General features: G+C 47.0%; 1 protein-coding gene across 1 annotated transcript; it reads right to left on the minus strand.

Moving 5' to 3' along the window:
- Positions 1-486: 486 nt before the first annotated feature.
- On the minus strand, positions 487-13,847 carry LOC119375307 (salivary cystatin-L). Its single transcript, XM_037645487.1, has 5 exons — positions 13,623-13,847; positions 9,104-9,208; positions 7,713-7,800; positions 4,708-4,772; positions 487-702 (listed from the first exon to the last, which is right to left on the minus strand). The coding sequence occupies exons 1-5, from the start codon at positions 13,845-13,847 to the stop codon at positions 487-489; spliced, it is 699 nt and encodes a 232-aa protein (XP_037501415.1).
- Positions 13,848-26,702: the final 12,855 nt, after the last annotated feature.

Below are 26,702 nucleotides of genomic sequence, written 5' to 3' on the forward strand. Positions count from 1 at the left end.
ATCCTTGCCTTCAGCTTTCCAGCGCCGTTAGAGAGGGGGTTCGAGGAAGTTACAAAAACAAATTAAAAAAAGTGACAAAGTAGAGCAGCATTTCTTTGAAATGCTGCTAATGTGCGCAGATACTCAAAGTGCACAAAGATGTCAATGCCCCTTGCAACGCTTTGCTCAAGTCAAACAAAATGCGGCATATGATGTTACGCGCCGACTGCATCGAGCGACATCGACTCCCCCAATGCGTGGGATCTGCCGCAATTTCTGAGTATTTGGTGAACGCAATGCTTCATACAGTTACGCTCGCTCGTTTCGTTATTTACATGTGACCGGGCTTCGCGTATCTACCCCCCCCCCGCCCCCTTCCTCCCCACTAGGCATCGGGCGAGGCGCAGCCAGCCATGACGCCGAAGATGCTGCAGCAGCGGGCGAGGAAGCATCACCACCCGAGCGGTCACTGAGCGTACCTCTTTTCTTACTGGGCACCGATGCAGCCTACGCCAGATCGGCGTAGGCGAACACGTTGTGCTGCTTTTCACCTCCTTGAACCGCCCGTATGACGGGGTCGAGCACCAGGTTGAACGACAGGCCGCTCAATGGGCAACCCTGTCGGATACCGGCTGAGATGCTGACTGCAGCAGTTGTACCAGTCTCGGCGATGATGCCGGTCTTGTTGTCTCTGTAGAGGTCTGCAAAAGTCCTCTCCGGCACCTGCGCCACGAAGAGAATCGATTAGCGTATTTTGCGGTACAGAGCCAAACGCATTGGCGAAGTCGAGGAACGCCACGCAAAGGTCGCCACCACCGGCCCGTGCCGCGTCCAGGCGCCCCTGCAATACGAAATTGTGTTCAAACACGCCGTTGTGTGGTAGGAACCCCTTTTGACACCGCGAGAGCACGTCATGGTCGCACACACATTAGGGATTTTTAGTGCCGCGTCCCCAGAGCGGCACTCTACCATTTTAACTATTTTAGCCTCTGTGGTGGCATCTGGTGACAACTTCCTCAACTATGTCAATGTCCGGAATACCTCACCATGTTATGACACTTAAAGGGTTCATGAAGCACCCCTTGGGCTTGTTGAAAAAACACATCCTGCGGAAAGCTGACACGGCTATGAACTGCTCTGCAAAATATTAGAGTCGTGCGCGCCGCGTAAAGGCCACAAGCGGAGCGCGAAGTTGCCGTTTCCTCAGGCGCCCTCTTTTCAAAGAGAGGCCGGTTCTCACTGGGGCGTCTGCACGTTGACGTCGCGGATCTGCCAGCTTACGTCGCAGGAGATACTGGATGCTTATTGGCCGATAGCCGGAAGAGATGACCTTCTTGCCACGGGGTGCCGCCACTTGCCCGCGCGGCACTCCTCAGTCTGCTAAATTTACGCAGTAGCCGCACTCGCGCGTTCGAATGACAGCGGGAGAGCGATCGTGTTTCATGACGCGCGCTGACGTAACTTCTTACCCCCGTGCCATCCCTCCCTGTCTAGCTTCCAGTGCGCTCGTCGGCACGAAAAAAGAGAGAAGGCGCTGAGAGCGTGCGCCAAAGCCCCGTAACTCCGCTCATTCTTCACGGATTCGAGAAAATTTTACGGCAATCGACTCGGGAGGCAGTAAACTGCGACACTGAGGTCATTAGATCATTACTTGGAAAAGTGGTTCATGACCCCTTTACGAGCAATTTAAAAATATAATCTCACAGAAAAAGCGAAAAGGATGCTAGAATCTGCCGCTGTAATTCAAGCTTTTGCCATTACCACCAGGACATAATCAGTCGTTCCGGACAGTTCTCGGACCACTTAACTTCGTGCTGCCCAAGGCGCTCTTACCTTATTCGTAACTGGCTTGCAGAAAGACGCGGAGTAGAAGACGGGGCCTCTGCAGTTACTTTGGGCGGTGAGGAACTCCACTCGGATGAAGGTTCCCGAATTTAAAGGCTAAGGTGGCTGAAAGGGTACGAGGAACATCAGTAATAGGAAATTGGTCAAGTTCCAAGCAGAGAAGATATAAGAACAAGGCACGTGAAACCCACACATGAAATACCGAACGGAGCGTAATAGCCACACTAAGCACAACACGGTATACAAGGCAACCTTTGAATTCACTGCCGCAATTTCTGCGGCGGGCTTACCTATGCTAACACTTGCTTGAGGAGCGGAACTTACAACGGGGGAGAAAAAGAAGAGAGACAAGGACGTGGCTGTACAAACAACTGAAACTTTATTTCTATGCGCGCGGCAAAGTAAATAACCAAAACACGCACATTAACCAACAGGTATTTAGCAGTGTCAGCTTTGTCCCCCGTTTCAACTTCCCCTGTTCAAACCAGTGTTAGCCATGAACCAACTACCTCCGGTGAATACAGTTTTAAAGACGATAGTCTTTCTTGGGGAACTTCAAAGCAAAAATTTTGGTCTGTCTTTCTGTTTGTCGGCACGCCCCTCGATTCAGCCACTCGGCAAAGTTGAACCACTTGCCCAAGGGCCAGCCATCGTGAACGGCTTACTAGGTTCATACCTTGTGTACATTGTTGATCAAAAAGCAAACATTACGCATATCTGAGGCGCAACATCACTAGGTAAGTAATAGGTAGTGTGTTCCTTTAATAGAAAATACATAGATACGTAATTCTAGAGACCCTAGTTTCTTAAGCTGCACTGAAAATGCGACTGCGCCGAAACTTGGCTTCCTCCGTGCCCTCTGCACGAGCTCATTGTTGTGTTTCGGTTTCAGTTCTGTATTGCACTGTACGAATGCCATGGGGCGCCGCTCTGGCATTCCTGTTTTAAGCAGGCGACGTGTAAATAAAAGAGTGTGTGGAGAGTACTCGTTGAGTGCGGACGTTTCTTCTGCTTCAGCGCTTCGCGCCAAACCGCGTGTTCGGGCTGGCTGGCGTCCCCGCCGGTCGCGTTGGTCACCGCCGGTCTTCGCCTGCTGCTGCGCCGGGACTACCAGCCCGCAACACAGCATTCACGTTTCGCGACGTATTGCCAGATGGCGTTCATATCTCACGCAGCGCCTCTTCTATTGTCTTTAGACGACATTTGCAGCGAAGCACGCAGATACGCGGCCAATTTTTTTACCTGTGTTACAGTCCCGAGCAAGCGTTCAGGGACGATGGTACCGGCGAGAATAAAAAAAAAAAGAAAAACTTGGAGCACGCTTGAGCTTCGCCTTCAAGAATAGAACGCGGTAGCGTAGTCAGGCCCCGTGCGCATCGCCTTCGCAATTGTTAGCCTAGCTTCGCATCTCGGCGCATGCCTCAACCGTGTGGTAAGAAAACGAATGACTGTGAGTGTAACATTGCTCGTTTCAAACTATCTCAGAATGCTTACTGCAAGTGCAATTGTTTAGTGCCTACTAGGCCATAATTCTTCCTTTTGCGAATCAGCGAAGGACCCCTTACGCGTCCATAAATCAGCACGCGAACTTACGCAGCTGCTCACGCTGTTGCGTTTGCAGCTAATGATGATTAAATAGGTCTGAGCGCTTTGTAAAGGGTGGGCTTTTAACACACCCAGACACCCACACACACATTTGAGAGTTTTAGTGCCGCGTCCCCAAAGCGGCTTGGTTACGTAAGCTCTTGCGTTCCTTTGTATTCTCCGTGGATGCGGCTGGGAGTACAAACGAACGCAAGAGCGTGCGTACGCGGGCCGCTTGGGGGCCCCGGCACTAAAACTCTATCGATGCATGTGATGCGAGGCAGCCGGCGTAGAGCTTCGAGATTGTGCTGCCAACCCGTAGAAAGGCTCGAAACAAGCAAAGGAATAGCTCTTCTTTTTTCCCGAACAATGAAACAAGAAGGAGCTCTGCCGATAAATTTAAGGATTGGTTAATTAAACTTTCCAAGTCAACTGCAAGGACAGTTGACTATGAGGCGCCAAGGCTTCTAGAGGCGGTCGTATGAAAACAGGTGACATATCCAGTGCGGCAGAGCTAAATAACTTTTCAGCAGTTTTGCACTTGAACACTGCCTTAATATTTTGATAAATAGCAGCAGTACATCTAAACAAATCACGAAAAATTGTTTTTTTTTTTCAGAATGACCTGCATCTCTCCTTGTACAAAATCTTCCCATTCAGAGGCTACTAAGTTTCATAAGTGTACCTGAATTACCTTCAATCGCAGTACGAGTGCGCTGCGGCGTGGTCTGTAAAAATAGGCTCTTGGGGAGCGTGCCTGACCCACTAACTAGTGACGGGGAAAGACGACGCCTTGTTGTTGTTAGTGGTTGCGAAGGAAGAAGAAAAATGCACTTATTTCTGCAACCCACGACGCCTTCCGTGCCGTGTGTTGACAAAGGGGGATAAATATATACATATATATCCAAGATAAAATGGGACGCTGTTTTCCGTGAAACTGATGCAGACACAGCGTATAATGTTTTCATCGAAAGTTTTAGTGAAGCCTACAAGTGCTTTCCGCTCAAAGCAAAACGCAGACCACGCAAGGCAAGAAAGCCTTGGATCACTTCTGAATGCCTTCAAGCTATGAAAGTAAAAAATGCACTTTACCAGAAATTTCTAATATCTAGAGACAACGAAGACTTCAAGACATTTAGAAAACATAGAAATACTACAAACTCCTTATTAAGGAAAAGCGAACTTGATTATTTTAGCAACCTTTTCAGCCCTCAAAAAACCAAAATGTCCGAAGGCATCTGGGAAAAGTTAAACATGTTGCTCCACCGATACTCGGATGATAGAACATACCCGACTAACCTCATTGTAGACAACCACGTTCTCACTGGTGATGACCTTGCTGAAGCCTTCAATAAATTCTTTACCTGTGTTGGAGAGAGCTCGCACGACAATAATTTTGCGCGATTCATGGGTTCGCAAGTAGGCGAAAGAGCATTTCTATTTCCAGTGACTACACAGTAGGTTACGACAGATTTCATGTCACTGAAGAGTAGCAGGTGTTGTGACGTAGACGGCCTAGAAATCCGTCCAGTTAAGCATGTTATTCATGTCATATTTCCTATTTGAGAATACATCATTAACTTAATCTTCTCATTGGGCACGTTTCCTAGTCGTCTTCAGATAGCCAAAGTTTCTATTATTTTCAAAGGTCGTCATTGTGTTGGATCTATCTATCTATCTATCTATCTATCTATCTATCTATCTATCTATCTATCTATCTATCTATCTATCTATCTATCTATCTATCTATCTATCTATCTATCTATCTATCTATCTATCTATCTATCTATCTGTCTGTCTGTCTGTCTGTCTGTCTGTCTGTCTGTCTGTCTGTCTGTCTGTCTGTCTGTCTGTCTGTCTGTCTGTCTGTCTATCTATCTATCTATCTATCTATCTATCTATCTATCTATCTATCTATCTATCTATCTATCTATCTATCTATCTATCTATCTATCTATCTATCTATCTGTCTATCTGTCTGTCTGTCTATCTATCTATCTATCTATCTATCTATCTATCTATCTATCTATCTATCTATCTATCTATCTATCTATCTATCTATCTATCTATCTATCTAACCGCCTACGAATTTGTGCTCTCCTGGCCTTCTCTTTGATGGGATGTGTACCAAGATTGGTGTGACATAACATGACTGTATGACGAACATAAATGACAGGTCATAACGTGAAAATCATGGCATGCATGTCATTAACGGCATGATTTACATCCCAAGGTCTTGGTGCTCTTGCGGCAGCGTCGTTAACTTGATATATACCAAAATTAGTAGAAGATGACAAGAGTGTATGACGAACATAAGTTGCAGGTTGTAACGTTCAAGCCATGACACACATGTCATGTACAGCTTGATTTACATGACATGGCCTCGGGGTGATCGCGGCCGTTTAATTAAAGGGATATATACCAAAATCGGCATGATGAAACATTTCTGTATGATTAAGATAAAAGACAGGTGCGAACATAAAAATCAGAATATGCATGTCATGTACGGCATGATTTACGTGCCACGCTCATAGTTCGCTCGCGGCTGGTTCGCTAGCTTGATATATCCCAATATTGGTATTGTGCAACGTGACTATATGACGAACATAAATGACAGGTGGTAACATGAAAATCATGACATGAGTACCGCGTGATTTACAAAGCACGCTCATGGTGCGCTTGCGGCCGTTTAATTAAATGGATATATACCGAAATTGGCATGACGCGGCATTTCTGTATGGTGAAAATAAATGACAGGTGCTAACATGAAAGTCATGACATGCATGTCATGTGCGGCATGATTAATAAGGCACTGTCCTATTGCGGTTTCGGCCATTTTGTTTTCTGGGTATATACGAAAATTGGTATGGCATGACATGAGTGCATGATGAACATGAATGACGGGTCATGCGTTGCATTCATGGCGATACTTGGCGCGTGGAAAAGAGGACACAGAGAAGAAGACACGGGACAGGCGCTGGCTGAAATCTGAAGTTTATGGAATAGGAAGCCCGCTTCTTATAGTTGGCAATAACTTCACAACAGTTCAATTCAACTCTGTGCCCTGTTTTCCACGCGCCAAGTCTTGCCACGATTCCATACCACTTAACTTCAGTTCATGCATTGTATATACGAGAATATACGTTTCATTAGCATGGTACATACAATGCTGTATATGCATGAATCCATGACACACATGCGATATATAGTGAACTAGATGTCGTGACGTGAATCACTTCATTTGTCTCAAAGAAAAACAAGGCGATGTATGCAGCTCTTTGCTGGCTGCTTCGCATTACATCGATTCCTACAGTACGTGGGAACCGCCAAATTTTTTCACCGTAAATGTTTTTATTGTCGGTGAAAATGAAGTTGTTTCATTGACTGACTGATTAATTGATTGATTGATTGATTGATTGATTGATTGATTGATTGATTGATTGATTGATTGATTGATTGATTGATTGATTGATTGATTGATTGATTGACTAACTGACTGAAAATAGCGGCGTGCAGACAACCACGGTATGGTATTGCCGCACTTGCCGTACTGTACAACACGAGCAATGTTAAAACGCTTTATTATTAACACAGCGTTCCCATACCCGTTCTGCTGTCATCGTCACCAGCCTGACTACGACCACTTGAGGGCAAAGGCCTCTCTTATGTTTCGCCTATTAAACCTCCTTGATGCGGGCGCCTCGTCCTCGCAAACTATGTTCAGCTAATCTGCCCACTTACTCTTTTCCCCCCCTCCCGCCACTTGGAATCCAATCAGTGACCACGGGTTATATTTCCTTCGTGCTACATGCCCTGCCTATGCCCATTACCTCTGCGGATTTCGACTAGGATGTCCTTAACACCCGTGTGTTCACTAGCCCACTCTGCTCGCTGATTTCCTCTTCAGGTTACACCTATGATTTTTCTTTCCGTGACCCGCTGTGTCTCTTTGCTCTCTTCTCTTCTGCCAGGTCCCTACCCCGTAGGTAAATACCTGTAAATCGAAGGGAAGCGGTGAACTACCATTCATGATCTCAGAAGGCCTGCGAAATGTGCTCTACCCCATTCTGATTCTTCACTGTGCCTAATAAACAGACAAAATAACAGTCACGTGATTGCCTACCCTCCCATTTAAACCAAAGAATAAATGAGGTCAAAATGAGTTCGTCCAGTTTTATTCTTGTTCTATTCGTGCAAAAGAAAATACGAAAGGAATGTTTGTTCCAATCAATCATTTGCTCCAATGTGGTGGACAAGTCTTTGGGCCTGTTACATGTAGGCGGCAGAAACAAGCAAGCTTCAGCCTGTCAGGCTGAAGCAGGTGTAGCTGGAAACTTGCTTAGCATTCGCCGCAGCAGCAATGTAGATGATCGCCGTACACTTCTTGTTCGCCTAGACAAGGGAAAACGATAAAAAAAGGTATAGTGTTTGAATGTGATAATATTGGACAAATCGATCGAGCCCCGAAGCCGCCTTTCTTTACAGAGCAATACCCGTGTCACAGAGGCGTACTTAGAAGGCGGTCAAGTCCACTGCCTTCGAAATGCCGGAATTCTATCCGCTCAAAGGAGTTGACACGGCTACCTTCGCAACCGGCTGTGTAACAGCTCTAACTTCACCTGGGCTTCCTGGTACGGTTCCATATCTACCAACTAGCCGAACTAGCCCAGTTTTAAACTCTACTGTGCTTTCTTTCGTCTCTCGCATGTTGCGCGCTGTTCATTAGGTGGGACTATCGTTTGAAGGCCTTCCTAATGCCTGGGTCATGCGGGGTATAATGGCTGAGTTGACCAGTACTGCTACATAGGCGTCCAAAATCACCGGTGGTATTCCTCCCTCATGCACCGAACGTAAAAAAAAAAAAAATTAGGCCATTGTAGATCACTTCATCTTGTCCTTTAAAATTCATCTTCTTCTAACTAGACATAGGACAATACTAACATGGCATCAGTTTGAAACTTATGTATGATGGGTCATGCCTGATAAATGCGAGAATATAAGTTTCATTGTCACGGTATATACCAGAATGCAAAGCATGGATTCATGCATGACCGACTTGCAATAGTGAACGACATGTGATGACATAAATACCTTGATTTTTTTTCAAAGCTAAACAATGCACTGCACCCGCTCCACGTCACTGAGTTTCCATTACACGCTTTATTAACGCTCGAGGCACCCTTCAACCGTTTCACTTTTCGGGCACATCTTCAACAGCGACCGCGGCAATTACGTCATCTATGGGTGTATCTGGGAATTGGCTTATGCGGGATAACTTTTGGGCCTACTCACGCCCGAACTGTCCTTCCCCCGTTTCACTGTGCGGCTATGACTTCGTCTGCGACCGAGACAGTTACGCCATCCATGGATGTGTCTGGGAACGGGAGTGTGACATGCGTCGCGGCCACTCATCTGTCGTCAGCCTAGCCATAGAACGGCACCGCTGTTAAAACGAGTATGCGTTACTCTTTTCTGTGAGGGCTGACTTACCACTGTAAGACTCTAAAGGGACACGTAAGCATTCTCGTGTTGGTCCCACGATAGTCCTATGAGATTATAATGATCTCGAATGGGCGTTCACGCATTTCTTTGAAGGGAGTCGTATACGTGGCAAGTCAGGACTGACAAGAAAGAGTGAAATGACTTTTTTTCTTAGAGTGTAGCTCTACGGCCGCAGGCATACTCAATAGCTTACCGGTCCGGCAGGAAGACACTTCTCCGCCGAATAAGCGACGTGACGGATCTTGCAGATTGACGGTGCCGTAACAAATGTTAGCTTGTAGTTAATCCCTGCAACAACCTGCGTAAGTGTAAGAGAACAAGAGTTATTGCTTTAATTCATAGGGCTTAAGAGCCTATTTATGTACTGTGGGTGTCGAAGGACATCGTGGTAGAGGGTTACATACTAATTTCGACAACTGGGGGTACCTTTACCGGTATCTAAATTACAACAATGTTCTTGCTTTTCGCTCTCATCAGGCAATACATACTAGACGCCGCCGCGATTTCTCATTACCGACCAGTCTCAGTTTCGGTTTGAGAGAACTGCAAAAACAACAAGACACCTGGTGCAACTATCACCCCTAACGTGTGCAAAGCTCGAACACGTCAGCACAGAGAACTGTGACGCACTTGCGCATGGTTCGCATCAAGAAGTTATTTCGAACAGGAAACGGGAAAGCAGCCGCCAAACATAAAACATTCAGCGCGTGCGCCGCGCCCACAGACTCGCCAGCAGCCGACGAAAAGTAGTCTGCTGGCGTAAGCGGGCCAAAAGAGAAATGGCAGCCATGACGTCATCATTACTTGTTGTACCAGCTGCAGTGTGGTGACGTCGGGGAAGTAACGGGGTCACTGTCGAGTAACTTGCAAGGGTGTCAATGCCGCGAGGTGCGGCGTATAGCGCTCGATCACGCACGCGAACTTCAAAGTTCATATAAAATAGCTTGCGAGTCATATTCGCTGTTGATAATTTGCACATGATATCCGCATGTTCATGGGAATCGATTCCATAGGCTATCTCGCCCGCGAAATTTTGTGTCAGTACTCCTTTAGGCCATTTTATACGCGTTCGCAAACCTGAGGACTACACTGTTAGATTTATTATTGTTGTTTCTTTCCGTATACATATTTTTCCCCTGTCGTGTTTTGTCAAAGCATCGGGGTTGTGCTTGTTCAGGGAGGTGCAGTGTCAGCGCACTTCTTTTTATATTTTTATGTAACCACTCTGTTACACGTAACCAATGCATTCCGCGAACCGAGCCTGAATGTCTGGGACTCCTCCACATTATTTTAGAACCTTGTGATAAGCTTGAGCGCGCAGCGCGAAGGCTATAGGTGATTTTGAAACTAATGCAGCCACGAAAGATAAGGCTATACGCGCCCTACCGCACATCAGATTACTCGACGGACGACGCTGTCCTCTCCACTATCGGTGTACAGCTTGAGTTCCCTGTACTTTGACTTTTCATTTTGTGGGCACAAGTTCGCCCAAAAGCTTGGAGGACGCTTGAGCTTCGCCTTCAAGTGTGGAACGGGATTGCGCAATTGGGCCCCGTGCGCATCGCCTTCTCAAATGCTAGCCTGGCTTCGGTTCTCGGTGCATGCCTCAACCGTGCCGTAAAGAAACGAACGACTGTGCGCGTAACATTGGCCATATCGAACTGTCCTAGAATGCCTAATGGAAGTACAGGTGTTAAGTACCCACTACGCCATAATTCTTCTTTTTGCGAATCAGCGAAGGGCCCACTACGCGTCAGTAACGCAACATGCGAATCTACGCGGCTGCTCACTTTGTTGATGCTTTTGTAGCTGATTATGAATAAATATGTCTAAGTTATTTGTAACGGGTGGGCCTTCAAAACACCCACTCGTTGTAAACTCACATGTTTTGACGCCCAGAGCAATTCTATGCTTCTGCCACGCAATATTACATGCGTTAAGGAGACGCCTTCTACCATAAGACATTCGTATAGTGCCTTTTTTTTCCCCGAAGGAGTTTCAGGCAGTATGGTAGGATATGGCTGCGTGGTTCTGTGGCAGAATGCCTGCTTGCCACGCAGGTGGCCTTGGTTCGATCTCACTCGAACCGAAGTTTTTAATCACTTCTTTTATTTGCACCGTTCACGATTTTTGGTCACGGACAAGATGATGATCTTTGGCTCGCAACCAGCGGCGCCAACACCGACGCCTACACCGACTCCTTCGCCAACACCAGAATTTCTGCGAAACCAGCTCTTTAACGCTCTCGCGTTAATAAAGATTTACGTCTGTAATAGATCGAGTGCCGTCTTATCCACAGTAACGACTACGTGACAATACAACGAAGTGCATATTATCACAAAGAACCAGTTACGTAACAATAGGTACAGAGCGCAACTAGAAAACAAGATCTTTGCATCTGTGTTCGCTAAACAAAAAATAAAAAAGGGACGGGTGTGAGTAGAAGAACCTATGCTTTCAAAAACTGCTGGCGACACTCAGTTTAAGCGGCGACTAAATGCTAGCAGACGTGCATGCGAACTTACACGTCTTTAGCTGCTTAGTTCGCAAATGCTACAGGTAACATACATTCGATAGGAATATCACCAAAGAATATATTGTGAAAAAAAGTAATAAACTGCAGCATTGCCATATCCTTGTCAGACCCCGCGACCAGTGTACTGCACATAAAAAAAAAACCCGTGTCATAAAAGCAAACAAAGCGAAAATTGTAACTGAAGTTAGTTTTGCAGCTTCCCTAAGAAGGCGAGCAATATCTTTCTTCATCTAGTTCCTCCCTGAGCCACATTTTCTTATAGGGAAGCCTCAGGGTAATGGCGTTGTCCTTCGAGGGAATTCGCGCGCTCAGTGCACTCCAGTATCCGAAATTATTTTAGGAGCTATCTTCGCGCAATTGAAATAATTAAAATCATATGAACTAAAGTATGTCTGCTTGCAATGAAAATTAGTTCGCTTGCAATGCGAGAACGCAATTACGCCCAGCACACTGGACACTGGGATCCAATTGGCAAGAATCGTGCAAAACATGGTGAGAGAAAAAAAAAAAGCTGGGGAGAACGTCACGTGATAATCTTGAAGCTCAGCTATAAAAATTGAAACAGCATAGGAATTCTGCCAAGCGCACTTAACACGAGGTGGTAGAGGCGTCGGAAGAGGATGGCTCGTCGAGGCTAGGCGCGCGCGCTCGTAAACTTTTTTTCCACGAGTCCATGCACCATTAAAGAAAATGAAACAGGAGCATGATGGGAATTCTACCACGAGCACAAGGAGGTGGCGCCTTCGGAGGAGGTTGGCTTGGGACTCTGGGCGCGCTTCCTCCTAAGTTACTTTTTTCCTCCATGGTGCTATAAACGCTGCGTGCGACAGTTACCTATACGAAACATTCTTTTTCTCTTGTCAGAATAAACCGTAATCTGTGTTTTCTAAGACGATTAACCTTGTGGCAGTACCAAAAGCAGCATTCTTTCAACAAAGAAAGCAGAATGTGTATGCCCGTAAGTGCAGCAACAAATACCAGTAACAAGAAACTCGACATGGTTATCCCGTGAAAGCCATTGTACTTGCCGGCTGCTTTATTTTTTGCACGCTTTTCAATAGCCTCTTAACTAGAAAACAACACCGAAATATTTTGTTTTACCCTACACAAAACTCGGGATGGAAAGGGATATGCAACGGCTCGGAACGCCAGTGCCACCGAAGGGCTCATTAGTCTGTCCGATCACATGAAAAGAACAGAAGAGAGCACATAAACGGAAAAACGAACACAAAGCAACAAAAAGCAGGCAAACATCAGATAAACACACAGTAAGCTCACGCGAATTAATGCTCTGCAGTTAATGCTCTGCAGTTAATACTCTGCAGGCGAATTAATGATCTGCAAGTAATGCTCTGCACTGTCGGCTTTCGCTTCCGGTAGAACGGGCTTAGATATTTAATTTAATGCCACTCGCCAGTGCCGGCCAGTATCGAAGATACATATATCTTAGATACTATCTTAGATACTATATGAGATGCTCTTTGAGTATATTGTGCCCGTGTCGCGATACGTCTCGCAAGATGTGTATCAGTATCTGTATTTCTGTTACAATAAAGAATGTATCGTGTATCCTAAAATACAAGATACATCGATCGCAACACCAGCGTGTGAAGCCATAAACATTGGCTCAGCTCGGCTTCTCAAGCTGACACTTCGTCCCTAAGCCAGGTCAATAAAAGCAAAGCCAGCGACATCCTTCATGTTTCCGCCGGAGTCGCCCGCCATGGTGGTCTAAGGGTTACGTTGCTCGGCTGCTGGCCCGCAGGTAGCGGGATCAAATTTCCGGTAGAGGCGAAATTGGTCGAAGTCAATGTACTTAGATTTAGGTGCGCGTTAAAAAACCCTAGCTGGTCGCCTTCCACTAAGGCGTCCCTCATATTCATATCGTGGTTTTTGGACGTTAAACCCCAGCAATTATGTGATATTGTTACTTCATCATGTGACGTCACGTTATGCGAAGTCACGATGACGTAATGATAACCTCAGAAATTTGAAGACCTGTGACGTCAAAGTGACGTCATATTTTGAGACCACACGTGATGATTGCATCACTCGTGTTGACTCCGATACCGAGGGAAGCCTACGCTGACGGTGAATTTTTGCGCTTGATGAGGCAACTAAGGCTTTAGCCTTAATAAATGAGCAACCAACCCAAGTGCTAGCGCTCCGCACTAACCTGTGTGGCGGCATTAGTGAGCTTGACGACCGTGTCGTACACCGTCCTCCCCTTGGTTTGCGTGGAGACCGCGTAGTGGGCAAGCTTCAGGTACGTGGAGCTCCTTTGCGGATCCTGCTCTGTCCAGCCTCCCGTCATCTGTGAATTGACGTAGCAGCTGCCGAGCAATACGCCAGCCCAAACCCCAAGGAGCAGAAGTAGGCAGGTCTGCTTGATCACTGCCATGTCGGTCGGGATCATTCAACACGTTCTGGAAGGAAAGTATCGTACGTTTCAGGCAACACTTACAATTGGTCTTACACACACCTTACCATAAACTGGAGCGTGTGCTAACCCACTGTTACTCCCAATGCGACTCTGCACTCAAGGTACAGGACACCCAGTGTAAGGTATTGCGCACCGGATGAAAGGCAGCGAGCACACCTCGCTAGCGTTGATCTCTTCGCCATTTCCCTCACGTAGTAGGAAATGTCCTTAAAAATTTGAAGGCGGCAGGGATGTCGAGGTAAGCGTCGTAAATAGAGACCGAATTTTACGCAAATGCCTATTTTGTTCCTTGCGCAACTATCGCTCTATTTTGATATATGAGCATGAATTAGAGGCTAGGAAGGCCGTTTATAGTGTTTTTAAAGTGTCTACAAACGGCCATTTTCGGCGTTCGTGCCTAAATGCTTAGAAATGCTTATAAATGCCTATTTTCAAATTTCGCGTTTGTATGAACACTATTTACTCTTAAGTCTCGCTCCCGGGTGCAGTTTGAGCCTATTATTCATGCTACAACGCAACATTCACTGTTCGGAACTATGGTATTCAACCTAGTCCTCTAGTTTAAGCAACTCCCGAAAACAACCGTTAGCAGCAGTGGAGTGGGACACGCCGGCGAGAACTCGCCGCCGCGTTTACATGGCGCGAGCGGTTCGCGAATATGAAACCACGGAGAGCCGTCAGCGGAACGGAGAGTGAAGAGCAAAAAAAAAAAAAAAGAAAAAAAAATTGGGGGACCCTTAAGCTTCGCCTTTAAGAGTTGAACGCGATAGCGAAATCCGGCCCCTAGTTCGCACTTCAACCACTAAGTGCATACTTATTAATGCGTGTAGTTACATAGACACGCACACGCACACTGACACACGCGCGCGTGCGCGATGTCTCTATAGTACTGGTACAGGTTTTCGATCTAAAGCACTTACCTGTGCTAGAGTCGAGACATATTTCTCCCAATGCCTCACAGATGACAGCACATTATCTAATGTTTGCTGTTTGCTTGATCAACGCCTCCTCTAGAAAGGAGGCGTTGGCTTGATATGTTTTCCGCTGGATGGACATAGTTGTCCATTTTTGCAGCTGTTTGAGAGTTTGTGTTTGTTTTTAGCGGCGATGGTTGCCCTATCCCGTCTTCTATCCCGTTCACGTCAGAAAGAGAGAGAGGGGGAATTAACTTTATTGAGACCCCGAGGAAGTGAATCATGGGAGCCTTATGCACTTCCTTGGCAACCAAAAGAAGTGGACTTGCGAGGAACCCACTACGCTTTAAACCATCGCAATTTCTGCGAAGTAGGGAAGCAGCCACTATGCAATTTTTCGTCATACTGCGGAAAACCATGGTACCCGCTAAACCCTTGTAAGGCATTATGTGCCCTTTGATGATACTGTGGCTCATGACGAAGAAGAAATATGGCAGAGACATTTGTAACGGGTTGGCAGCTTTAAACGACCCACTAGTTACGTAATTCGCATGTGTGACGCCTGGTTACAGAATTCGCGTTGTGTGATGCCTGGTTGTTATTTTAATCTTCTACTACACTACATTACATATCTTAATGTGGTTACTTTCCGATATTAAGCCTGTATAGGGTGCTCTTGCAAAGCAGTTTCAAGCACCGGTATGGCTCTGAGCTAGAATGCTGGGCTCCCACGCAGAGGGCCCAGGTTCGAACCTCGTTCCATCACGGATATTTTTTTCATATATAGCTTTTTTTTTTCTTAATTCGCGCGATTGTGGTTACGGACACCGACGGTGACGGCGGCGGACAACTACGGCGCGAAAAACGACCCTTGTTGTGATCTCATACCAGCTTTCGCTGTAAAAACCCAGCCAGCTACACTTCGCGAACACTGTCGAAACAGCGAACCTAATCCGCCTCGTTCATCAGGCTACACCCTACTTTTTTTAGGGGCGAAGCACCTTAGGGTTTAGGCTTGTCCGTTGTGTGGTGTCCTTGCTCACGGCACAGCACCATGAAAAAGCCCCTAGAGAAGGTTTATCAATCGACTAATATCAATCATAATTGTGACGGAACAAGATAAAACACCTAGAAGCACGATTCCTTTATACTACTCGGCGATTTTAACGTAGACATTATGGACTTTAGGACCGAGATTTGTCATCGATGCTCACAGTCCGCTGACATGGTGGTCAGAAAACCGTTGCTATAGTCGAAACATATGCGTGTATGTGAATAAAAAGAAGGGTTGCAATAGAGCAACAACAAACATAATTGTGATAAAGCAATATAAAGCACCTACAAGAACACACCCTTTATACTAGTCCGCGACTTCAACGTACACATATGGACCTTAGGACCGAGCTTTGTCGTCGACTCTTTATGTTAATTTATGTCACTTAATTTACATTATATGGGGCAAGGCTCGGGTAACATATGTGAGACACAAAAAAAGGTTGAACAGTACACTAATAGCAATCATAATTGTGACAGAATGATATAAAATTGCTACAAGCACGAACCCTTTATACCATTCGGAGACTACAACGTCGACATTATGGACATCAGGACCTAGCTTCGCCCACTCGTCATCATTCACTTCGTTGAGATGCGTTCCAATTCTTTTTTCCGGCCTCTCTTGTGCGAGCATCGCGGTTGTCTCGGCGACAACATACCCATTCCCGCGTCACCTTTCGCTGACGCTCACGTCAGGCGGCTTCTCCCACGGGAGCAGTCTTGGCCATTATGAAACTCCGAAATGACTAAGAACCAACGCCTTCCTTTACACCTACTTCTCGCAAAGCAGCTGGATTCCTCTGCTGAGCCTCACTCTCGCCCCTCTTTTGACGCGCTTCCCATTGGTTCCGTCTTTCCACAAGGCCTCACTCTCCTCCTTCCTGTCGCGCCACTCATTAGTTCAACCGTCAAGCTTCACCGCGGCCACTGCCGGCACGGCGCAGCCCTCCCCTTCCTAAAAAGCCTCACTCTCGCCACACCGCGATGCGACGTGATCATCACTACGCCATCGGACGGGGTAGCCTCGACTACGAACAGATTCGTTCTTAAAAATAGCTGCTTCGCCCTAACGGCTAAAGGATCAGGTTGCTGTGCAGGAGGACCGAGGTTTGACCCCAACCACCCGACATGAAATTCTCTTTTTCTGCGGCGGTTGATTTCATGAAGAAGGCTAGTCAGCAAATGGAAACGTGGACTACTACAGAGAGAAGAAAACGTCGCGTATAGAATACGAAAGGCTATAATGCACAAATGCCAGGTATTTATTATTTTTCTTACCGTCTGTCAATTCTTTCGGTCCTCCGACCTCTTCGCACACACAATAGTGGTTTCTATAATATCATCAGAATGAAATGTTATTGCGAACTGACCAAACAAGTGAGCGGAGCTAAGCAGCTGTCGTTTTGTCGTATTGACTTCAAATCAATAGTTGAAAGGAGATACCGGAGGCCTTACGGTATGCATGCGTCAGTCAATGTTGTAAAGATCCTAGATATTTGACACAGAAGCGCGATTTCGAAAACCGTGACGTAGTGTGTAGACATGCGTCATAGCAAAGAGCAGTGCAACAACGACAGCACGCAAATAAAATAACACACAAAACACTATTGGGAAGTTCACAGGGTTCAGATATGCATCATTTGTATGGTGTAAATAAATATGCATCATTTTCATTATATTTGTAAAGTAACATTGCCTTGCGAAACTGCACTGCTCCCTCGTCCTATTTTGTCGCACTTCCTCGAGGCGAATTCCCATGTGACTATTCATGATATTGAAGCCGCTTTGCCTACGCAACAAATTTCACAAAAGGAGAAGCTAGCGGCAGTGAAAGCGGAAACAGTGACAGGGCTTTCTGGTCTTTTGTTTCGGAATGAAATACAAGCGGATGTGGGTCAGAGCGAAGTCGGGAGTGGCCCTTTGTTTATTATGCTGATGCACACATCTACGTACTTTTCAAATGATTAACAAACGAAGTACTCATTAACAGTAACTAAAATAATAAACTTGGTATTCGTGTGAGAATTAGTGTTGCTATTTCTTGCACAAATGCAGTTGATATGGACAGAAGGAAGTTAGACAAGCTCTATTTTTCCTGTGTGAGTTAAATGATAGGCAGATGAAATTTACCACGTTATAGTGATTCTTGATGAGCTCGGCCATGGAGTAACAGGCTATTTTTTCAAGCGGAACTTAAGGTAAAAAATTTACCACAGATAGCTGCGCATCTATCTTGCGCATATAACGTACCATGTTCGAATTACGCATGGGATTTAGGTTGATCTGGATATTAAAAATTCACAAAGCTACTTCTTGTTTTGCGAACTCTTCTATTGCAGCATTTCATTAATTATCACCACCTATAAGAAATGCGTGTTTTAAACTTTGCGTTTGGTGAGGTTAGTTAAAACGATAGTAAGAACACCTAATACATATTAGAGGTAGCGCGGCTCATCCTGCGGCGGGAATCATCCCTAGCTATAAATGCTGACAAAACCTCATGAGAACCTAGTGCAAGCGCGGAAACGCTTCTCGGTATCGCATGATACTATAGGTTCTTCATTAGGGCTTCTGTGCACGTACGAACAGCTATATATTACCGTTCTGCTAACTGCATGTAACTTCGCTGAAAATATGCACTTTCTACACGCTGACGCTTGGGAAACACTTCACTCCATTGCCAAAAGTCGAGGACGCAGCCGCATGCGCGGACGCTGTTCCACTCATCATTATTCAGTATTTGCACATTGTCGTCCGGCTTGTCTGCCGCTGACGTTGCGCAGACTGTGATATTAGGCACAAAACACCGACCTGCTCACCTAACAAGAACAGGAACTTGAGCGTCGAGATACAGCGATCGTCTTTCGATGAATGCGGTGCAGTAGAACGCGACCGTGGACTGAAGCCTCCTGACTGCCATGCAGTTTCGTTAAATAGGCTAGACACGATGCCTCGGGGACGCGTTTGGGAGCCAGGCCATAGGAAAGACATCTGCAGTGCGCTGTTGAAGTCTTCCAGTAAAACAAAAGAAAAAAAAATCTTTATGAAGTGCGTCGCAACAGGTGCTCTGCACGCGTGCTGCCCAAAGAAAAAAAAAAAACAACTCAGATGGTCCGTTGTGCATTCGCCTTAGACGACTCGAAGGCAAAAGCCATCTCCTTTTTTGACGTCAGTCATTGTGTTTATCCTTCCCCGCACCGTCCGAAATATATCTGCCCGTACCGTGGCTTTCCACTGCCTCCAGGGTTGGAAGCATTGCAAGCTTTCTGCGCTGTACCTGGATTGCACGCGATAGCGTTCGAGAGCTCGTGTCGCAGAAATTCCGATGTCGGCGTCTGTGACGGCGTCGTTGGTTGTGAGCGAAAAATCGTCCGTGACCGAAAAATCGAGAAAGACGCAAATAAAATAACGAATAAAAATCTTCGGTCCCATCCTGGGCCGTTTGCGTGGCAAGCAGTTGTCCTACCACAAAGTATAAATAATAATATCTGGGGTTTAACGTCCCAAAACCACGATATGATTATGAGAGACGCCGTAGTGGAGGGCTCCGGAAATTTCGACCGTCTGGTGTTCTTTAACGTGCACCTAAATCTAAGCACACGGGCCTCTACCATTTCCCCTCCATCGAAATGCGACCGCCGCGGCCGGGATCGAACCCGCGACCTTCGGGTCAGCAGCCGAGCACCCTAACCGCTATACCACCGCGGCGGACCTACCACAAAGCCACGATGTTACTTGCAACAACATCGGAAAAAAACACTACCTTCAATGTTGCATGGCAGAACCGCACAATCGCGCAAGGCGACGCTCAACTGCATCAAATGTTTCAGTGCGATCTTCGTGTGTGAAAAACTTCGAAGTACACAGCCGTGTGAAGACCAACTTCACATCTTTCGCACTCCCATCGGCTCTCGGGCTTCTTGCCGTATGCCTTGCACACTAAGCACGGCATTGAGAGAGTCTTCTTTATTTTGTCCGGCAGGCGTCACGACGAAAATGAGCCCATTCGGCAATTTGTAGGCGCATTGGCGAGGCCATCAAACTACGTTTTTTGCGCCACGCCATGCTTCGAAAAAGCCGGTATTGTGCACCCATAGCCGCTAAAGACCAGGCTAAAAACACACACGCACAAAATTACAAACAGCTCCAAACTAGACAACTATGTCCATCTAGCGGAAAACATATCAAACAGCAGGTAATGTGCTGCTATCTGCGGGACATTGTGAAAAACATGTGTCGAGTACTATGGCCTCCGAGATGGCGGGCGCGTGGCATGTTTCTCTACCGCCATCTCAGAGGCCATGCGACTACAGCAGAGCCCTTGCTCTTCGATGAGTGCCGGCGGGACATTCATGTCAAGTAGTCGCTCTCATGTGAGGGTTGTCTTGGCGACGCTGATGCTTGGCCTCCGCTTCTCGAGCTCGAAGTCTTGCGTCAATTTGGCGTTGTTGACGCCTGTGATCGGCTTCACGCGCTCGTAGTTGGGGATCCATATTATGGCGACGACGCTTCATTTCAGCCTTCCTCGCTCTCAGCAAAGCATCTTCATAGCGTTGTTGGCGTTTGACCTCTGCTTTCCTGGCCTGACCACGTCGCGCGCGCGCGTGTGTGTCTGTGCGCGTGCGTGTGTGTGTAACAACACACATTAATAAGTATGCACTTAGTGGTTGAAGTACGCACTAGGGGTCAGATCTCGCTATCGCGTTCAACTCCTAAAGGCGAAGCTTAAGGCTCTCTCAATTTTTTCCTCAGCCTCCATGATCGGCCCACCTTGGACCCAGCGACGATGACCTGTGATGACGTCATCATGTGTCGTCACGTTTTGGCGGTCTGTGTCGTTATGATGACGTGAGGTAGTCACGTCATCATGTGCTGATTTCACCTTAATATAGTTAAAGCGGGGGATGTCGGTGGTGGTTGGTAAATGTTGAGGCGGCTCGGTGAGTGTGGCCGCGAAGCCAATATATACGTATGTATGGCCGCTAAAATGTGACTCTATAAGTGATGCAATCTGCTTCATTTGCGAGCTGTCATGTTTTTATCTATTCTTTGCCTGTAGCGAATAAATTTATTCAGGGTATCCGAACCTATTCACAACGCGCTACCTTCACGGCTCTTTCGTTCTAGCGAATTAAATTTGAAGGAGTGCGATCGTATGCCCAGCCTGTTTGCTGAATAGCTTACGTGACCACATTGCCGAAAGCTTTTCTGAATGCTGTCGTATTTGATGATTTAACATTCTACGAACGCGGCGACTAGAGTTATGCCATTTTTGCTCTTTCCACACTAGAGCTTTCACCGTTAAATGTATACTATCGCGCTTAGTATGAGCTACATCACGCGAGCGCATGGCCGAATGCTCTGCAAGGTTCTACAGTGGCGCCGATTGTGGCATATTTTCGAGTTATCGGGAGAGGGCTTAGGTTTCCCTGCAAGCGCGCATCGCCTCCACTTGCCTTCACTCTCGCCCTGGTTTTGCCTTGCGGTGATATCAGCTTCGAAAATGAAAACTTCGAGGGTGAAAGCAAGTGGGGGCGATGCATGCTCGCGCAAGCAGCCAAACTCTCTCCCGATAACTTGAAAATATGCCATGATTGGCGCCACTGTACAACCTTGCAAAGCGCTCGCGTGACGTAGCTTAGAGCACTGCACGGGCCCGGGCCGGCCCGAAAGCCCGGGCCCGGCCCGGCCCGCGGGCCGGGCCGGGCCGGGTAAGGGGTTGTTGGATCGGGCCCGGGCCGGGCTCGGGCCCATGATCTTCGGGCTCGGGTCGGGCTCGGGCCTGAGCCAGGCCCGTATTAGGCCCGGGTCACATACGTATATGTATAATTGCGTGTGTACGTTGTGTAGCTTTGTTTTTGTTGTTTTGTGGGGTTTAACTTCCCGAAGCGACCCAGGCTATATGAGACGCCGTCGTTGAGGGCTCGGGGTAATTTAAATAACCTGGAGTGCATTGGCGTGCACAGAAATTGCACAGTACAAGACGTCTACAATTTTGTTCCATCGGTATGCTACACGAGATTTCAAGAAACGCCTAATATAAGTTTCCGCCATTATAGTGAGTGAAAGACGTTCTTGGGTTCCGTGTAAGGAAAGCAACGGTAAACTGCCTAGATTAGTGTATATAAGATGGGCGCGTTCGTATCTAGGGAAACATTTCGAGTATGCAGCTACGCTCGCATGCCCGTAGACTGGCCAACGCGACTTGTGAGTCATTAATATCTCAGGAGCTGTTTTTCGTGCATTTTGAGTGCAAGATGCGGAGCGAGTCTTATCACAGGGCGATGCCGTTGTTGATTTTGTCATTACTAGTGGTGAGGCGCCAGACCATAGAGGCTAGAGAAGCGATCCGGGAGTCTGGGAATGACCAACACGCAGACTGATTAGTTTTATTTAAAGCACCCTTTATTCAACACACCGTTACTGTACACACGTCTGACACGAGGACGGTGGCTCGCTCGTTAACGGGTGTGCCTTGCTTTGACAGATCTATGGCACTGCGGTGGCGGTGACTCGGGGAAGAAGGGTGGGACAAAGAACCTTGTTGTTTTGAGCACGAAAACGTAGTGTAGATTGGGTGCAGTTGCCTGCCGAGGAGTCAACACGACAGCTTTAATTTATGTCACGCTGCCCAGCCTGGTATAACCCTCCCAGAAGCAGCTAGAGCACGTTTTTTTTTTTCATTGCATTGTGCAATAGATGAAGTTTGCAGGAGACTTGCTACTTTTACTCAACAGCCCTAGCTCGTATGCAGTTGATGTAGACTCAACCTAAAAATGTCTGCCATGCTTTTTTTCCCACTTTATGCAGGTATTATATTTTGTAGTTGTTCTTTGGAATGCAAAAATGAGATGGCGTGGTTAGCACTGCGTGCGTACATGAAAGAGCCAGCTATGACTCCAATTATATTTTATATTGCCCTGCAATCATTTCGCAAGAGTGTTACGCGCGTAATTCACCGAAAGTATACACAGTACCAGTGAAAGTCGTGACACTGAAAGAAGTTCCTAAAACAATCTCTAGAAAATATATTTTGTGCGGCAGGTATCTTCACAATAACCGAAGGTTGGACAGTGCCTCCTTTATGCTCAAGGCATAACTAGCTGAAACGGGCCGGGCCGGGCCGGGCCGGGCCGGGCCCGAACCTTTCGGGCCCGGGCCGGGTACGGGCCACATTTAAGAACACCGGGCCGGGCTCGGGCGGGCCGGAGCATGGCATTTTCGGGCCGGGCCGGGCCCGGGCCGGAAAAATCGGCCCGTGCAGTGCTCTAACGTAGCTCATACCGAGCACGATAGTACATACCGTCTACACGCGATAAGCCTGAAGTAAGCTTCAGATATTTTCTCGTTGCCACCGCGCCCGATTTACGTATTCATGGTCGCTAAAATGTGACTCTATAAGTGACGCAAACTGCTTCACTGTGCGAGTTGTCTTTTTTATTATCTTTACTTTGCCTATAGCGAATAAACTTAATTGAGGGCGCCCAAACCTACTCACAGCGTACCATCTTCACGGCTCTTTCCTTCTAGCGAATTGAAATGGAAGGAGTGTGATGGCATGCGCAGCCTCTTTGCTGATAGCATAGGCGACCACGCCGCCGAAAGCTTGTCTAAATGCTTTCGCATTTGATGATTTAAACATTCTGCGAAGGCGGCGTCTATAGTGAGGCTTTTTTTATTTGCCTTTCCACTTTTACCGTGAAATATGCACTCTGCTCTCTACACAAGATGAGCCTCAAGTAGGCTTCAGATATTTTCTGATTGGCACCTCGCACGATGAACCGCATAAGCTTTCCAACAGCACTCTGGTTTTGCTGGAAGATGCTGCGTTTTTTTACGTTCACGATCATCACCATCAGCCTGACTACGCCCACTGCAGGGCAAAGGCCAATCCCACGTTTCTCCAATTAACCTGGGCTGGTGCATCTTGAGGCCAAGTTATCCCCGCAAACATCTTAATGTCATCTGCCCACCTGACTTTCTGTCTTCCCTCGCGCGATTGATTGCCTTCTCTTGGAATGCGTTCAACTCTTAAAGGGTCCCTAAATCACCCAGAGGGTGAAATTTAGTGGCGGCGTTGCAGTTGCGTACGAGTCTACAGCGAATACTGGTGGTGTTACACGCGTCTTCTCGTTTCGCTCTTTCCTTCGCTACGCTGCGTTCGTCGGCTCGTCTGTCCACCTCTCCGAGTGCGCTTCCTCAGAAGCGTCAGAGGTGGAAACGCAGGAAGCACGCGCATGCGCTAGCTTAAAACAGGCTCTTGTAAGCCCACTGACCTCTTGCTCGCGACGTCAACTGATCATACAGGTGACGTTATGACGGCTCTTGTCGATAGACGAAAGGCACGGAGAGGAGCACGCGAGCCTCTGTTGGTAGTTTAATGGCCCTTTGATGACCAGAGGTTACATTGCCTTTTCGATACATGCTCGGCTAATGCTCATTTGGTCTTTGTTATTTCGAGTAAGATGTCCTTAATGCACGTTTGTTTCCTGACCCACACTGCTCTCTTCTTCTCCCTTAAGTTTCGAGCTGCGATCCTTGCGTTTTGGATGGCTTGTTGCGTCGTCCTAAATTTTAGCTGAACCCTCTCCGTCAGCCTCCAGGTATATTGACCTATAGATAAGTATCGGTAAGATGCAGTGATATGCTTTTCTCCTGAGGCACACGGTCAAACATCCATTCGTAATTTCGGAGAATACCATGAATGGAAATTTAAAAACGTCCCTCAATAGAAACGTGTAGGACGTTCACCGCCCTTTGCGTATGGGTGGTTTGAAATTCTCGCGTTTAAGCTGCCATTCACTCAGCTTACGTCTGGCACTGAGGTGGAAGCAATGACCAGCAGGAATTACCAAAGTTGGCTGCCGTATATCAAAGGCAGGGTTCCCATGGCAGCAAAGAAAGCTGTCACGTGACGCCAGCATGATACAACACTCTGTGCGAAGCAGCGCCATGTGTAAGAATGTCAAAGGACGGCCAAGCCCGAAATGTCTTTCGGGTGAGGGGGGTGTGGGGGGGGGGCGGGAGGCTGGAGTTATATGTTCGTGCATTCGTTTGTATGTATACACGTGTACATGCGCATGAAAAATTGAAATTGTTCGAGGAAATTTAAACCACCTAACGACCCCCCTCTCTCTCGCTATGCCAGTGGTGTCAGATGGAGCGCGTAGCTGCTGACGACGCCATTGTCACATGCCTATCTCTGGGAAGAATATAGTAGGCGTAGGCAAACACTGAACAATAGAGAACGTCCATCGACGAGGAATCGAGCAATACGTTTTTGCCGTCACGAAACTCCCAGCTGTAAAGTTTTCACTTCATGGCGGTATTGTCAATGGAGAGGCTAAAGACCATTGAAATCTATTTATTGAAGTATGCATCTCGCAGTAACTGCCTTTACCTTTTTTTGAAATGAAATAGTTTACATAACGCGTGTTTCATATTGAGATTTCCGAAGCAGCTGCTATTTCGTCGAGCTTACATTCAAGTGACAGAGACGAAGATTGTGCTCGTCATTATGAGCGAACGGACGGCCTCAAGTGAAAACAACGTTACTAAAGGTAATCTTTAGAAAAATATATCACTTTATCACTTTATGTGGAAAACAAAAATGAAGAAAACAGAAAAAACTTGTTATGGCAAAGAGCTGTGACATGTACGGTCTATCATTGGCGATAACCGGACGTGAAAGACGACTAGAAGCGGATTTCACCGATTGTACTACGCCCCTTTTCTGTAAGAGTGGAGTCAGTGTACTCGCCTACCTTTCTTTATGACACAATGTTTTTCTGGAGGCCTCAGCCAAGCATGGTGAGGGCGATGGATACCAATGGTTAACAGCACGAAATGACACGGTTAATAAAATAGGGGGACCCTTGTGCTTTGCCTTTAAGAGTTGAATGCGACAACACACACACACACACACACACACACACACACACACACACACACACACACACACACACACACACACACACACACACACACACACACACACACACACACACACACGTGTGTTTGTGTGTGTGTGTGTGTGTTTCTAATTTCTTCTCTTACCGCCGTCGCGTTAAGAGAAGAGACCAGACGACACGAGCGCTGCCTGCCACTGCATATTTATTGGAAAGCACATGAAAGTTAAGGTATCAGCAGGTACAATAACCAAAGAACGGTGTCGAATTTGATAGAGACATCTGAGGGCGGTAGTAGGTGTTATAAAAGAAAACAGGCTCTTGATCCCATTGAATTCATCGTAGTTCTTAAGTTACTGTAATTGATGGTATATTTATTCTCATCTCCTTTCCAATAAACGCTCAGTGGAAGGACAGCTCTCGAGTTTTGAGTGAGGTGCTAGGCGTGCTCAGCGAGGCACACTAGAGATGGCGCACCATGACCTCCGCAGGAACTAGCCACACAGTCGACCACATTGTGTTTCCGCTTCCGGGATTCTTAGTTGCGTCGCAGCGCAATGTGCGTCGCAGTTGAGCCACGGACGCTGGCGTGTGAAGACGTTTTGTAACGATGTGTGTAGCTCTAACACAGCCTTATTAAAGAGTTTTCTCTATTATGCTGAAAGTATTTCTGCGTCCAGCGCAAGCCTCACACTTGGCGCAGTCGACGTCGGATCTCTGCCAAGCCAGCCAGCCAGCCACGGGAGCACAAGAACGTCGGTCAGTAGTCCTACGCCTTTCCAACCGCTTTCGCTATTGTACCCACGCCGCCGTAGACTCGCGTCTGAAGAGGCTCTTCTCTTTACCGCTACTCGTTGTCAGGGAACAAACGGGGGTTAAGGATATCATAGTTGAAATCAAGAAGAAATGGAAACGGGCCGGGCACGTAGCACGTT

The sequence above is a fragment of the Rhipicephalus sanguineus genome, chromosome 11, assembly GCF_013339695.2.
Source record: "Rhipicephalus sanguineus isolate Rsan-2018 chromosome 11, BIME_Rsan_1.4, whole genome shotgun sequence".
NCBI lineage: Eukaryota > Metazoa > Arthropoda > Arachnida > Ixodida > Ixodidae > Rhipicephalus > Rhipicephalus sanguineus.